Source organism: Hyla sarda, chromosome 10 (genome assembly GCF_029499605.1).
Source record: "Hyla sarda isolate aHylSar1 chromosome 10, aHylSar1.hap1, whole genome shotgun sequence".
NCBI lineage: Eukaryota > Metazoa > Chordata > Amphibia > Anura > Hylidae > Hyla > Hyla sarda.
In genome coordinates, this window is record NC_079198.1 from 17,703,114 (window position 1) to 17,719,937 (window position 16,824).

The window sequence follows — 16,824 nt, forward strand, 5'->3', positions numbered from 1 at the left end:
CTGCCCTTTTGTCATTCACTTTCTGTTACTTCAGCATCAGTAGGTGGTAAAGCTGTAGAATGAGACCGTCATACAGAAGAGACTTGTACAGACATGTAGCTCAAAAGGCAAAGTAAGCATGCAGCTCAGTTCTGGACCAGTGTTTCCCAACCAGGGTGCCTCCAGCTGTTGCAAAACTACAACTCTCAGCATGCCTGGACAGCCATCGGCTGTCCAGGCATGCTGAGAGTTGTAGTTTTGCAACAGCTGGAGGCACCCTGGTTGGGAAACAATGTTCTGGACACTAGAATGCACTCACAACAATTAAGTCACCAGTGCATATGTGTTAAAGGGGTACCCCGGTGGAAAACTTTTCTTTTTTTAAATCAACTGGTGCCAGAAAGTTAAACAGATTTGTAAATGACTTCTATTAAAAAAATCTTAATCCTTCCAGTACTTATTAGCTGCTGAATACTGCAGAGGAAAAAAATATTTTCTGCTTAGGGAGCAGAGCGATGACGCGAGCAGTCAATCAAGCCGATGGGGCGGGGCCACGGCCGACACAACGGGTGCTGGTAAGTAGAAGTCCCCGCCAAGGGGACTACTTGAAGGGCGGCCCAGGGGAAATGTATAACTTAAAGGGATTATCCAGGCAAAAAAATTTTTTTTTTTTTTTTATATATCAACTGGCTCCAGGAAGTTAAACAGATTTGTAAATTACTTCTATTAAAAAAAAATCTTAATCCTTTCAGTACTTATGAGCTGCTGAACTTGACTTGTTCTTTTCTGTCTAAGTGCTCTCTGATGACACCTGTCTCGGGAAATGTCCAGAGTAGAAGCAAATCCCCATAGCAAACCTCTTCTACTCTGTGCAGTTCCCGAGACAAGCAGAGATGTCAGCAGAGAGCACTGTTGCCAGACAGAAAAGAACAACTCAACTTCAGCAGCTGATAATTATTGGAAAGATTAAGATTTTTTTTTTTATAGAAGTAATTTACAAATCTGTTTAACTTTCTGGAGCCAGTTGATATAAAAACATTTTTTTTTTTCTGGAATACCCCTTTAATATCTTCACCATCCCTGGGGGCAAAAACGTCCCCCAGTAATGGTTAGGATAATGACTTTAGCATTTAGAGTGGAGTACCCCTTTAAGCATCCGTGAAACATGTACTTTATGTCTTCCGAAGTAAACCTACCGCCACAAGTTCCCAAACCCAGCGAACACTTATGTGACATTAAAAAAAAAAAATCGGACAAGGACATGTCACACGGAACACCGTCACCAACGCAGGCAACCAGTTATGATGCCCCTCCCCTAATCCAATATGGAGACTTACTTAATCCAGATCCATGTCGCTTGTAATTCTCCCCAAAAGACACGAGTCCGATGGAGATAGTCTGCAGGAATGGGCGGATGGATGGGGTGAACTGGAAACAGAACAGAAACAAATGGCAATGAATACACGGAGCAAGTGAAGAGGGGGGAAAAAGGTAAAAATCAGCAGATCGGAAGTCAGGTCAAAGGTTACAGGTCAGGATAATGGGATTAGGTGAGGGCGTCAGGGGTCAGACAGACAGGAATCAGGCGCCATGTGTAAAGAGCTGAGGTGACGACTTTGGTTTGTTATTCTAAAACGAAGGGTTAAAGACACAAAACGGCCTCGTATTTGGTCACGACAGGAAAAACTGGAAGCGCCGATGCTCATACGACTCTGCAGGTGCTGCCTAAATTTTACTTTGGTGTCTGAAAGGTTTTGTGTCCGCCCACTTGGCACCTAAAGTCTGGGTTCCTTCGCTCTAATGCAGTGCTCTCTAAACTGTGGCCATCTAGATGTTGCAAAACTACAACTCCCAGCATGCCCGGACAGCCGTTGGCTGTCCGGGCATGCTGGGAGTTGTAGTTTTGCAACATCTGGAGGGCCACAGTCTGCAGACCACCGCTGTAATGCATCTGAAACGAGGAACATGGTTGCATTTGTGTATCCAGCTCCTAAGCAGTCTCCATGGTAACAGACTACAGATAAACCCTGTGTGTAGTCTGAAGCTGCGGTCTTGGGTTATCTTCTTCTATCGGCTCCCACTCTAATGTGCAGACAATAAAAAAAGAAGCGGAAAGATGAAAAGTAAGGCTAGGTTCACATCAAGATTTAACCATCCGATTATCGGACCATAAAATCGACGAAATCGGATTGCGACAAATCGTATACAATCGTATGCAAAAATTTCTTTGCTATCCAATTTAAAATCGTATCCGAAAGACATACAGATGAAAATTCCATCAGATTTTCAATAAAAATCTGATCCTGTTTTTAATATTAAAGGGGTATTCCAGGAAACATTTTTATATATATATATCAACTGGCTCCAGAAAGTTAAACAAATTTGTAAATTACTTCTATTAAAAAATCTTAATCCTTTCAGTACTTATGAGCTTCTGAAGTTAAGGTTGTTCTTTTCTGTCTAAGTGCTCTCTGATGACACGTGTCTCGGGAACCGCCCAGTTTAGAAGCAAATCCCCATAGCAAACCTCTTCTACACTGGGCGTTTCCCGAGACAGGTGTCCTCAGAGAGCACTTAGACAGAAAAGAACAACCTTAACTTCAGAAGCTCATAAGTACTGAAAGGATTAAGATTTTTTTTAATAGAAGTAATTTACAAATCTGTTTAACTTTCTGGAGCCAGTTGATTTAAAAAAAATATATATTTTTTTTTTTTCCTGGAATACCCCTTTAATATGTATGCCAATGGCAATAAAGTTTTATATATTTGAAGTGTATCTGTTTTGAAGTCCACAAAAAAAAATTGTGTGCAATTAATCTGATACGATTCCATGCGATTTACATAGACATCAATAATAAAAAAAATCGGACACGATTTCGATCCGATTTTTAATCCGGACGAAAAATTGTGGTCAACCACAATTCTACCTCCGATCTTAAATCATGCAAAATCGGAAGCGGATCAAAACGGATGCATTTATTCTCTATCATTAATGAATGGATACGACTTGGCGCGCAGATTTGTACGATTTCAAAGTAAAAAAAATTGTGAGAAGAAGTAGGATGGTAAAATCGTGATGTGAATGCACCCTAACATGACTGCAGGGTCAGGATACCGGCAATCTATAAAGCGGGGGCCATTTTAAGTTAGAGGGATTTTTCTGGCCCCTAATGTCTAGGTCCCCATCTAATTAAACCATTATTTATTATTCTAATGCAGTGGTCTCCAAACTGTGGCCCTCCAGAAGTTGCTAAACTACAGACAGTGGTCTCCAAACTGTGGCCCTCCACATGCCCAGAGAGCCGTTGGCCATCTGAAGGGCCACAGTATGGAGACCACTGCGTTTGAGACAAGAAAACTGTCTCGTAGGAACATTGTTGCAATTGTGTATCCAGCTCCTAAGCAGTCTTATGTGTCTCCATGGTTACAGACTACACATAGTGTTTATTTGTAGTCTGAAGCTGCAGTCCGGGGTTTTCTTCTTCTATCTGCCCCTCCTCTTGCTAATGGACAGTCAGTAGAAAAGAAGCGGAAAAATGAGAGTAACATGATAATGGATACCGGCATCGGCTGGGTAGGTGAAAGTCACTAAGGGATGGGGGTCTGACTACCGGGACCCCTACCTATCACTTGTTCTCCTGGACATATGGAGCGATGGTCGGTCATGTCATACGATGTACTCTGTTATGTCTGTCAGAGTTGACTATAGCGGCAGCACACATGACCTATTGCCAAATCAGTGGGGCACCCACTTTTAAAGCCAATGATCATTTGCCACACTCCTGCATACAAGGCCATATTTTAAGGGGTATTCCAGTAAAAAAAAAAAAAAAATTTCCCATATCAACTGGCTCCAGAAAGTTAAAACAGATTTGTAAATTACTTCTATTAAAAAAATATCTCAATCCTTCCAGTATTTATCAGCTGCTGAAGTTGAGTTGTTCTTTTCTGTCTGACCACAGTGCTCTCTGCTAACACCTCTGTCTGTCTCAGGAACTGTCCAGAGCAGAAGAGGTTTGCTATGGGGATTTGCTGCTACTCTGGACAGTTCCTGAGACAGACTGAGAGCACTGTTGTCAGACAGTAAAGAACAACTCAACTTCAGCAGCTGATAAGTACTGGAAGGATTATTTAATAGAAGTAATTTACAAATCTGTTTAACTTTCTGGAGCCAGTTCATATGGAAAAAAAATGTTTTTTTTAACTAGAATACCCCTTCAGGGTCTATTCACACGTACAGTATTCTGTGCAGATTTGATGCGCAGGATTTCTAGTCATTCAGTTTACATTGAAATCTGCAGCAGAAAATCCTGCGCATCAAATCTGCACAGAATACTGTACGTGTGAATAGACCCTCAGGGTCCACATCCCATCTGTACATATGTTCACAAAAACAGCAGCAATATTAGTATCTAATTCAGATGGCACAAGCTCATGCCAGCCTCTTCAGACCCCAGTGATGCACATGTGTCCCAGAACCTGGCATTACCCAAGTGTTTTGTAACAGCTGATTGAAATATGCAAACATAAAAGAACACGTCCCGATGTGAGTAATGTACGCTGACAACAACGGGCATCACAAGGTGAGCGGAATACAGGCGAATAGGGAGAATCCGTGTCATCGACATCCTATCTTATCACTGGCACAGATAAGCGGCTGTCACGTCATCGTCACACATGCCAAGGCTGCTCTGAAGGTCGAGGTCGGGAAAACGAACGGAGCCAGAGAAAGTGAGGAGCGAGTCAAATACAGTGAAAGGTTTCCGAACGACCACCACCCTATATCCAGACCAGATTTAGTGGTTTTAGGCTATCATACATTATGCACATTGACCATTTCCTTTGAAAAGACCACCTCATTTTTTAATGCAAATTTGGGTGGTATTCCTAAAGGGGTACTCCGCTGCTCAGCATTTGGAAAAAAACTTTTATATATATATATCTCAACTGGCTCCAGAAAGTTAAACAGATTTGTAAATTACTTCTATTAATAAAACGTAATCCTTCCAGTACTTATCAGCTGCTGAAGTTGAGTTGTTCTTTTCAGTCTGTCCACAGTGCTCTCTGCAGACACCTCAGTCTGTCTCAGGAACTGTCCAAAGCATTAGAGGTTTGCTATGGGGATTTTCTCCTGCTCTGGACAGTTCCTGAGACAGACAGAGGTGTCAGCAGAGAGCACTGTGGTCAGACAGAAAAGAACAACTCAACTTCATCAGATGATAACTACTGGCAGGATTAAGATTTTTTTTTAATTGAAGTAATTTACAAATCTGTTTAACATTCCGGAGCCAGTTGATATATATAAAGTTTTTTCCAAACGCTGAGCAGCGGAGTACCCCTTTAGGAATACCACCCAAATTTGCATTAAAAAATGAGATGGTCTTTTCAAAGGAAGTGGTCAATGTGCATAACGTATGGTAGCCTGAAAAACACTAAATCTGGTCTGGATATATATATACATATATGTGTGTGTGTTTTTCCCTGGAATACCCCTTTAAAGGGTAACTCCTAGTAAACCTTAAAACACCAGAACCTTTCATTTATTGCACTCACCTGGAAGCCAAGACACCGTCCGTAGAAGCAGCCTTTGTGCATAGTGCTGTACTCTTTTAGAAACTCCTCCGACAAGCCTCGCTCCTGGCGGAAGAACAGGTCGCCGTGACGGTTGGCGGTGAGCAGGCGCTGTGCGAAGCAGAGCAAAGCGCGTAGCTGGGTGAGAGCGGCTCCGTAGGCCTCCAGCTCGGCGCAGTTGTGGGCGGCTCTGAAGAAGAGGCTGCGGCGGCTGGACGTGACATAGCGGCACTTGTGGAGGATGTGTTGGGTGCAGGACAGTACCACCTTTATCAGACTGCGGTAGCCATTAGCCGGGGTGTCGGGGTCCAGGTCAAACAGGGGACATACTGCAGCGAGGGCACGCAGGGCAGGCTCCAGTCCATGGGCTTGTTCTTGAATACGGTAAAACGCCTGCACCAGCCGGGAGGACACTTCAGAGGTGGACTCCCCAAAATGAAGGATGTTGTCCTGGCAGAGGGCATCCACCGCCTGGAACAGCGGCCGAGGATCCATCTGCTCGGGGGGCACGACCACCAAACCTACAAAGACAGAAGACGGAGATGACAAACAATGGAGAGGATACAGAATGCTATGTATCCCTATTGAAGGACATAACACTGTTAAAGGGGTACTCCACTGAAACGTTCCAAACGCTCTGTGCACGCTGCGAGGGTCAGCCACGCCCCCTCGTGATGTCATGTCACACCGACCCAATGCAAGTCTATGGGAGGGGGCGGGATGCCGACCCAATGCAAGTCTATGGGAGGAGGCGGGACGCCGACACAATGCGAGTCTATGGGAGGGGGCGAGACACCAACCCAATGCAAGTCTATGGGAGGGGCGAGACACCGACCCAATGCAAGTCTATGGGAGGGGGCGGGAAGCCGACCCAATGCAAGTCTATGGGAGGGGCGGGACGCCTACCCAATGCAAGTCTATGGGAGGGGGCGGGAAGCCGACCCATTGCAAGTCTATGGGAGGGGCGGGACGCCGACCCAATGCAAGTCTATGGGAGGGGGCGGGACGCCGACCCAATGCAAGTCTATGGGAGGGGGCGGGACGCCGACCCAATGCAAGTCTATGGGAGGGGGCGGGACGCCGACCCAATGCAAGTCTATGGGAGGGGGCGGGACGCCGACCCAATGCAAGTCTATGGGAGGGGGCGGGACGCCAACCCAATGCAAGTCTATGGGAGGGGGCGGGACGCCGACCCAATGCAAGTCTATGGGAGGGGGCGGGACGCCAACCCAATGCAAGTCTATGGGAGGGGGCGGGACGCCGACCCAATGCAAGTCTATGGGAGGGGGCGGGACGCCGACCCAATGCAAGTCTATGGGAGGGGGCGGGACGCCGACCCAATGCAAGTCTATGGGAGGGGGCGGGACGCCGACCCAATGCAAGTCTATGGGAGGGGGCGGGACGCCGACCCAACGCAAGTCTATGGGAGGGGGCGGGACACCGACCCAATGCAAGTCTATGGGAGGGGACGGGACGCCGACCCAATGCAAGTCTATGGGAGGGGGCGGGACGCCCCCTCCCATAGACTTGCATTGGGTCGGCGTGACGTGGCCGACACCGGAACGAAATGTTCCGAGCGCTGACAAGTGGAGTACCCCTTTAATAGTGAACGGTGGACCATGGCGAAGAAGGAGGCTACATGCACTGACAGCGCTCTCCTCCTCACCGGCCTTGAGGGGGTAGAAAACAAACAGGGACAAAAGTAATCCGTCCCTGACAGGACTCCATTCATTACAGATTTACTTCTCATTTAACCATTTAAAGTCTGTTAAACAGAAAAACATATTTTTGTGCAGTAAGGTTAATCCTGCAAAAGCTGAAAGACGACTGGTACAATGGACATCGCAGCTCTGGCTATGGTTGTCACCCAGCTTTCCAAGGTCATCAACATTAAAGGGGTAACTCCGGTGGAAAACAATTTTTTTCAAATCAACTGGTGCCAGAAAGGTAAACAGATTTGTAAATGACTTCTTTTTAAAAATCTTAATCCTTCCAGTACTTACCAGCTGCTATATGCTCCACAGAAAGTTCTTTTCTTTTTGAATTTCCTTTCTGTCTGACCACAGTGCTCTCTGCTGACACCTTCTATCCATGTCAGGAACTGTCCAGAGTAGGAGAAAATCCCCATAGAAAACCTCTCTTGCTCCGGACAGTTCCTGCTCCGGACATGGACAGAGGTGTCAGCAGAGAGCACTGTGGTCAGACAGAAAGGAAATTCAAAAAGAAAAGAACTTTCTGTGGAGCATCTTTTTGTGTATATATATGTGTATATATATATGTATACACACACATACATACAGTGGTCCCTCAACATACGATGCTAATCCGTTCCAAATGAACCATCGTTTGTTGAAACCATCGTATGTTGAGGGATCCGTGCAATGTAAAGTATAGGACAGTGGTCTACAACCTGCAGACCTCCAGATGTTGCAAAACTACAACACCCGGGCATGCTGGGAGTTGTAGTTTGGCAACTTCTGGAGGTCCGCAGGTTGAAGACCACTGGTAGAGGAAGTTGTACTCACCTGTCCCCGCCGCTCCGGACCGTCACCGCTGCCCATGATGTAGCCTTTCATCGCTGTCGCCGCGTCCCCGGGGTGTCCCCGATGCTCCGGCAAGGCCTCTGCTTCCCCGGCACCCCGCCATGCACGCCGCTCCTATTGGATGACGGGACGGCGTGCGCAGCGACGTGATGATGACGATGGAGAGCGCCGACGATGCAGGGGATCCCGAAGAGGACGCGCCGGAGCCCCGAGGACAGGTAAGTGATCATCAGCGGACCAACACGGGGCACCGTAAACGGCTATCCGGTGGCAGCTGAAGCAGTCTGCGCTGCCGGATAGCAGTTTATGTGATGGCCCCGACATACAAAAGCATCGTATGTTGATGCTGCCTCTGAGAGGGATCGTATGGTGAAATGATCGTATGTCGGGGCCATCGTAGGTCACTGTATACTCATTGGTAGGGGGTCACTGTATACTCATTGTTATTTATGTCATATGATTCTAGATCTGATGAAGGTCAATGTTTGACCGAAACGTTATCTATTTTGTGGATATTGCACATGAAATAAATCACACATTCGCACTACCGAGCACCAAGGTTTTTCTGTCTTATAAATATTAAACACGTCACCATTTTTCTCGCTAAATATATTTTCAAAGGTGCTATTGACATGAAATTATCACCAGATGTTGGTAACAACCCAAGTGATCCATACATACAAAGGAAACCAAAACATATAAGCTCAGAAATGAAGTTATGTGAAATGACACAGGGAAAAAGTATTGAACACATGAAGAAAGGGAGGTGCAAAAGGGCATGGAAAGCCAAGACAACAGCTGAGATCTATCAGTAATGTCAAATCAATCCAACCCCTTGTCAGTGCAAATTAACATCAGCTGGCTCAGTCCCAACTGATGGCTACAAAAAGGTCTCATTGTCAAAGTGTCACACAAGACACATCTCGTGATGGGTAAAAGCAAAGAGCTGTCTCCAGACCTTTATAATCTAATTGTTGTAAAACATAACAATGGCGTTGGTTACATTTTCTAAGCTTCTGAATGAGCACTGTTGGGGCCATAATACTGAGGCGGAAAGACAATGGTTTCCCCATAAATTTGCCTCGACCAGGGGCTCCTCACAGGATTTCTGACAGAGGAGAGAAGAATAATCAGAAGAGTTGTCCAAGAGCCAAGGACACTTGTGGAGCTTCAAAGGGATCTGGAATTAGTAGGAACTGTTGTCTCAAAGAAACAGGACCATTGAGAATAATGGTGACGTATTAAATACTTAGTTCACCAGCTGTATGTATAGAAGGATCTCTACATTCCAAGATAAGTCAGTATAGAAGGATCTCTATATTCCAAGATAAGTCAGTATAGAAGGATCTCTACATTCCAGGCTAAGTCAGTATAGAAGGATCTCTATATTCCAAGATAAGTCAGTATAGAAGGATCTCTATATTCCAGGCTAAGTCAGTATAGAAGGATCTCTATATTCCAGGCTAAGTCAGTATAGAAGGATCTCTATATTCCAGGCTAAGTCAGTATAGAAGGATCTCTATATTCCAGGCTAAGTCAGTATAGAAGGATCTCTATATTCCAGGCTAAGTCAGTATAGAAGGATCTCTATATTCCAGGCTAAGTCAGTATAGAAGGATCTCTACATTCCAGGCTAAGTCAGTATAGAAGGATCTCTACATTCCAGGCTAAGTCAGTATAGAAGGATCTCTATATTCCAGGCTAAGTCAGTATAGAAGGATCTCTATATTCTAGGCTAAGTCAGTATAGAAGGATCTCTATATTCCAAGATAAGTCAGTATAGAAGGATCTCTATATTCCAGGCTAAGTCAGTATAGAAGGATCTCTATATTCCAGGCTAAGTCAGTATAGAAGGATCTCTATATTCCAGGCTAAGTCAGTATAGAAGGATCTCTATATTCCAGGCTAAGTCAGTATAGAAGGATCTCTATATTCCAGGCTAAGTCAGTATAGAAGGATCTCTATATTCCAGGCTAAGTCAGTATAGAAGGATCTCTACATTCCAGGCTAAGTCAGTATAGAAGGATCTCTACATTCCAGGCTAAGTCAGTATAGAAGGATCTCTATATTCCAGGCTAAGTCAGTATAGAAGGATCTCTATATTCTAGGCTAAGTCAGTATAGAAGGATCTCTATATTCCAGGCTGAATCAGTATAGAAGGATCTCTATATTCCAGGCTAAGTCAGTATAGAAGGATCTCTATATTCCAGGCTAAGTCAGTATAGAAGAATCTCTATATTCCAGGCTAAGTCAGTATAGAAGGATTCCTACACACATTTGACTGATCAGCAGCCCGTGTCTAGCATTGTGGATTTTAGGATTAGTGTCCCTTTCGGTGACCAGTCCCATCGTTGGTATCTTGAGTGCACACTCGCGGAGGCCCCCTCCTCCCTCAAACATCTGGTGAGCAGCTGTACTTTCCCTTATCTAGAGCCCAATGTGCCTCAGCACAAGAAGTGTCACAATAGAGGGAAGGTCACTGCGAGCTCCGAGGACTATGAGAGATAGACCAGAGGACTAAGCGAAGGAATGGAAAAACAGTATATAAATATTCAACGGGCGGCCGTAACCCAGGGTGTCCATGCTCCCCCCATCATACCTGCCGAGTGGATTACCCCGGACGCCTCTCACTTGTCTCTGATGGACTTTGCTTGTTCGGACAGTAAAATCTCAATGTCTAAGTGAACTCCTCCTCGTACAGCTATAAACCTACAGGGGGAGGAGGGAGCCGCGGCTGAAGCAGCCCACTTGGAAAGCGAAGTGGTCCCATGAGGATGATGCCCACCGCGTCACGGCACGTGGGCATCCCACCGGGCACTGCACCATCACTCGTCGGCCCTTGGCTTATGTCTGCTACATCTGCAAATGCTGGATCCGCTCTAAGGCCATGTTCACACAGATATGGAGTATACGTTGCAGAAAACAGATGCGGATGCTTGAATTTTTGTCGTAGGTAGAAGATACCCTCCCGTATTAAAGGGGTACTCCGGTGGAAAACATTTTTTTTTTTTTAAATCAACTGGTGCCAGAAAGTTAAACAGATTTGTAAATTACTTCTATAAAAAAAATCTTAATCCTTCCAGTACTTATTAAGCTACTATTTGCTCCACAGGAAGTTCTTTTCTTTTTGAATTTCCTTTCGGTCTGACCACAGTGCTCTCTGCTGACACCTCTGTCCCTTTTAGGAACTGTCCAGAGTAGGAGAAAACCGTCATAGCAATCCTATCCTGCTCCGGACAGTTCCTGACATGGACAGAGTTGTCAGAAGAGAGCACTGTGGTCAGACAGAAAGGAAATTCCAAAAGAAAATAACTTCCGGTGGAGCATATAGCAGCTGATAAAAAAAAATCTTAATCCTTCCAGTACTTATCAGCTGCTATATGCTCCACAGGAAGTTCTTTTCTTTTGGAATTTCCTTTCTGTCTGACCACAGTGCTCTCTGCTGACACCTCTGTCCATTTTAGGAACTGTCCAGAGTAGGAGAAAATCATCATAGCAATCCTATCCTGCTCTGGACAGTTCCTGACATGGACAGAGGTGTCAGCAGAGAGCACATCCTGTGAAACACAGCTGTTCAGTGTGAGAAGTGTGCGGGTGTGTCCCTGTTTGAGCTCTCCAGGACTTCCAAGAGAACTACAGAGGCAGGTGTTCTAACTGCTTTTCCCAGGAGGGTGGCAGACTCCTGGGGAGAGCCTCCCCTGCATGGAGCCCCGGAAATCTCGAGCCTCCACTTCCCGTTCTTCCAGGCTGGCGGGGGGTGGAGAGAAAACTGCAACAGCCATTGTTCCGGCCGGAGGAAGAAAATCTGGCAGAGTCTGCAGCAATGCAGGCTCTGCTTCCACGGCGACGGGTGCCAACCAGAGATCTGGAGGAAGCAAGGCGAGGAGGAAAAAAGTGGAGATGTGGGCAGAGAGAGGGCCCAAGGAGTCGAGCGATACATACTGCTCCCGCATGGCCGCACGCTTTGCGGAATATGACCAGTGCGGTAAGGAGCTGAGGATGGCCAGGGAGGATCTACGTGTGGCTCAGAATCTGGTGAGCACGGGGTCCAAAAAGAACAGGCCAGAGCTAAGAAAGAGGATCACAGCGCTGAAAAGCAAGATTGTGAAGCTGGAGGAGAGGAGAGACGAGATCCTGGAGGGAAGCGGTCTTTTCCAGGAAAAGCTGATTAATGAAGACCGGTTTGCCGCCACGAAATCCCCAGGTAAGGTGGAGGTGGATGATGGGGAGAGTAGTGGCGGTGAAGAAAGTGAGGATGGTGGTGATGAGGAAAAGGATGAGAATGTGGAGGAAGACGCTGTGCCTGTGGCTGCTCCCTGTGACACCCAGGCCACCCAGGACAGCTATATTGAACCGGCCCAGGTGGCTCTTCCTTCAAGTGAGAGCGAGGAGGATGATGTGGAGAGTGAGGCTGGGGGATTGCTAAGGGCGATAGTCATGCAGGAGTCCCCAGCCCACCTCCAGCATTTCACCTTTGGTGATGATCTCTGTGATGATGTGGCAGTTAAGAGGAAAAAGCAAAAGACACAAGAATCATTGAAGTACGTTTTTGTTCCTTTCCAGCAGTCTGGGCCAGCTGCAAAGCTGGTTCAGGCTGCTGGGCCCCCCAGACTGCCAGACTCCGTTTCTGTGGTGGAACGGAGCCAGCATGGGGGGTACAGCATGGCGTCAGTAAAAGCTGCAGACGCAATAGATGTGAAGCCCACCCATCCTGCCGGTAGGGAGGGGCAGGATGGGCTTATGGTGGGAAGCGCGAGTTATGCCCCTGTGTGCTCGGGGGGCGGTTCCCCGAGTACTGTGGGCATTACCGGCACTGCGGGGCACTCCCCTGTGAGGGGGGGGAGTGTCCGGGCGCCGGGATTATCCACAGAGCCTGTGAAGTTGGGTGAAGCAGGTGCTGGCGCTGTGGGAGGAGCTGGGGTGCGCCCGGTGGGGCAGCCCCAGAATCAAGATATGATATCAGCCATGAAGGAGAAACCATCGGCGTCGACCCCAGCAGCGGCTAAGCCAGCACAAAGGACTTTACTAAAGCCAGCCATACTACAAGTCCCAGCCAGCCCAGAATTTGTTAGTCAGGACAAGAATGTAGGATGTGATATTGATGGGTGTAGTAGTGTTGTGGGTGAGAGGAGTGTATGTGGGAGTGTCAGTGGATTGAATGTTGATGGGAGTGGTAGTAGTATGGCTGGAAATAAAGAGGTTGAGAGTTGTGGTGTGAATGGTGTTGTAAGTGGTTCTGGCTCTGGGTTTGGTCCGGCTGCCCCCCCGGCAGTGACTGCTCCTAGGAGCTATGCTAATGTCGCTGCCGGGGGTTCAGGGGGGTCCCCGTCTCCGTCCGGCCCTGGGGGCCATTTGCAACAGCGCCTCCTGGAGGCTCTACGCAGGGGTGACAGGTCGATCCAGGTAGAGGGAAGGGGTGAGGTCGACCTGTCTTTCTGGATAGAGAGGCACGGTTTGGGGGCTTTCCGAGAGCGGAATGGGGAGGTGGTCTGGTCCCTCCCGACAACCGGGCAGGACAATAACCGTAGGAATGTGGTCCGTCTGATTTGGAGGGGCGAGGATGCGTGCCCACCTCGCGCTAAAGTGGTTGAGCTCCTCCTTCAGATGGAATTCAGGGCGAGTGACATCTTTGCCCTGATTCACCCCTACGGATCGTCTGAGTTTGACGTCAGTTTCGTTCGGCCAGAGGGTCTCGAACTCTTCTGGTCGAATTACGAAGTGGCAAAAAACGAGCCCGGCTGGCGGGATTTCGCCGTAAAGGCGATTTCCCGTCAGAATGCTGTCAAGAAGGTGACCGTTTTGACCCGTAACGAGTCACTTTCTTGTTATGACATCATGACCTGGCTCGGACGGTATGGGGATGTGACGGACATGCCCAAGAAAAACTTGGATGAGCACGGGATCTGGTCCGGGGCCTGGACGTTTTCCGTCAAACTCAAACGTTCAGGGAGTACGGTTGCCCACATTCCGTCTGCCGCCTTCCTTGGACGTGATAGGATCCAGGTCTTCTACCAGGGGCAGCCTAAGGTCTGTCACAGGTGTGGCAGCCCCACCCACTTTAGCGCAGCCTGTACTGTACAGGTCTGCGCTTTGTGTGGTGGGGTGGGACATCTGGCCGCATCCTGTAGGCAGATCCGGTGCCACCTGTGTGGTGTCCTTGGGCACCCATTTAGCCGTTGTCCTAGCGCCTTCGCCCGTGCAGCGGCCGCTCCGGCTGAGGAGAGCTGTGAAGTTGCCTCGGCCGGGGAGGGTATGGGCAGGGATGGGGGTGCAACAGGGCTCGTGAGGAGGAAAAAGGGCCCCGCCAAACTAAGGCGGGAGGAAAATCGTAGAAGGAGTAGGGAGCTGGAGAGTGCCCAGGTGACGGGGGTAGCTCCGGCCTCTGCTCCTGAAGCTGGCCCTGTAACCGCTGAAGCCCTGGAGGAGGATGTGCTGGATGGGGAGATCAGGAGGCTTCACAGAGAGGAAGGCAATATGGCCGACCCTTCCGATTCCTCCCACTATGAAAGTGTGGATGAGGAGAGTGGGGAGAGGCCTAAAAAGAAAGACAAGGGCAAAAGGAAAGGGAGAAAGAAGAGGTCAGAGCCCTCTGTTCCTTGTACTACGGGCCAGGTTCAAAACGGAAGCCTGACTGCCCCCCCTCTGGTTGACCTGTCAAACCGGTACCTCGTCCTCGATACCATCTCCTCCCCCTCCTTGGCTGGGGAGGGTGAGGGCGAGGTGCCTAGGGAGAAAGAGCCTCTGGGAGGAACTGGGCCCTGTCCTATTGAGGCACCTTCCTCAGAGGGCAGGGCTAGACCGGGGCCGGACGGAGACGGGGATAATATGGATCTATCTGAATCGAAAAAAAGATCCAAGAGTGGTCCTGCCCTCTCGTCTTCTTCAGGGGATGAGGGGGCAAAAAAGAAGGGAAAACAAAAGTAAAGGGTGTGGCCGTCTAATTTAATCACCCTGTATGGCGGCACTCACCCCATTGACGCTGGCATCTATTAATTGTGCCAGCATAAAGTCGGATACGGCTAGATTCGCAGCCTTTGATTTTCTCGGCCGCGTTGAAGCCGACATTTTCTTTTTACAGGAGACCAGGTTGTCAGATCTAGCCTCTCTGGTAAAAGCCAGAAGAGAGTGGAGGCGCGGTCCCTCCCACTGGTCTCTTGCGGCTGAGCCGTATAGTGGGGTGGCGGTCCTTTTTACCGCTCCTGTTGAATGCCGACGGGTTATTGAATTAGAAATGGGGAGGTGCCTGATCTTAGATGTCTTCATGAAGGGACAAGAGCTCCGGCTCATTAACATCTATGCCCCGCAAACTAAGCGGGGCCGTAAAGATCTCTTTATGAGGATTAAGCCCTTTCTTTTTACGAGTCGGCAGGTGATCTTTGGAGGGGACTTCAATAATGTCACGAGGTCCCAAGATAGGAGAGGCTCCAATAGTCCGCTGACTTGCGATAGTGTGGCGCTGATTAGCATAGCTAGAGAAGCTCGCCTAGAGGATGCCCACATCCGGAGCCCCTCGGGCCACGCGGGTTTCACCTATCATCAAGGTAGTCGCAGGTCTAGGATAGATAGGTTTTATTTAAAGGAGGAAGCCGTCTCTTCTGCAGTGTCCGTGGTTGAGGTGGAGTTCTCCGATCACTGTATGATTTTGTTTTCCCTGAATGTTTCAGAAACCCCCCGGATGGGAAAAGGTTATTGGAAGCTGAATTCGTCCCTCCTGGAGGAAGCGGAGATAAGACAGTCCTTTGAGGATTTTCTTCAGAGTCAGGTACCTTTACTGGGCCTATGTAGTAGTAAGTCAGAGTGGTGGGAGATATTCAAGAAGCGGGTTGCGGGGTTCTTCCGCCAGCTCTCGAGCCTCAGGTCCCTGAACAGGTATCGCCTGTATCAGGGTCTGAGGAGGAAACTCGAGCTTCTTGTCTCGACTGGAGGTAGCCAAGAGGATATCTCCAGAGTGAAGTCCTTGCTGATGAGGTGTCAGTACGATAGGCACGCATCTTTGGTTTTTGAGAGGGATTTCGGGAAGTACCGCTCGCCCGACCCTTACAGAAACTGTAAGATGTCAGTGAGTAGTAAAGTCATTTCAGGACTGATTGATAGTACAGGATCTCTGAATCGGTCCAGATCAGGGATCTTGGAGATCGTCAGATCCTTCTACTCTCACCTCTTGGGAAGGAAGGATCTGGATCGGGATGTGATGTCGGGTTTCCTGGCTGAAACCATTCCTGAGCCAGGGGTAGACCCCTCTCTTGGCGTTTTGGCAGAAGAGATCAGGGAAGAGGAAGTGAGACTGGCGATCGAGGGGCTTGCCCCCAAGAAGTCGCCAGGTCCGGATGGCTTAACATCTGAGTGGTACAGGACCTTTAAGGAGTCTTTAGCTCCCCTCTTGACTGAGGTATTCAATGAGTGTCTCTCCTCGGGCACTCTGCCAAAGTCAATGAGGAGGTCAGCCCTGATTCTTCTCTCAAAGGGTAAAGATCCCAGCCGTATTGAGAATTGGAGACCCATAGCTCTTCTCAATACGGACAGGAAGCTTCTGGCCAAGATACTGTTTAATCGGCTGGTGAAGTTTGCACCCCGGCTCCTTTCGGAGGCCCAGCACTGCACTGTTCCAGGCCGAAGCACCTTAAGTGCTGTCCTTAGTGTCAGGGAGGCAGTGGAGCGGAGTAGTGCGGGTTTCTGGAAGGGGTACTTGCTGTCCTTGGATCAGGCCAAAGCATTTGATCGGGTGAACCAC

The 16,824-nt window shown here is 48.4% G+C and overlaps 1 protein-coding gene across 5 annotated transcripts in view; it reads right to left on the minus strand.

Moving 5' to 3' along the window:
• Positions 1-16,824, minus strand: part of LIPE (lipase E, hormone sensitive type) — a 78,852-nt gene that overhangs the window by 19,259 nt on the left and 42,769 nt on the right. For 4 of the 5 annotated variants that reach the window (XR_008848399.1, XM_056543625.1, XM_056543627.1 and 1 more), the window contains exons 2-3: positions 5,533-6,071; positions 1,317-1,407 (exon numbers count right to left, since the gene is read on the minus strand). Coding sequence is in view for 4 of the 5 variants with exons in the window: in XM_056543625.1 (XP_056399600.1) it covers positions 1,317-1,407; positions 5,533-6,071 (630 nt within the window). In the remaining variant the exon portion in view is untranslated. Of the gene's footprint in view, positions 1-1,316; positions 1,408-5,532; positions 6,072-10,692; positions 10,779-16,824 lie in introns of those variants that run through there. The other variant, XM_056543628.1, reaches the window with a different exon arrangement.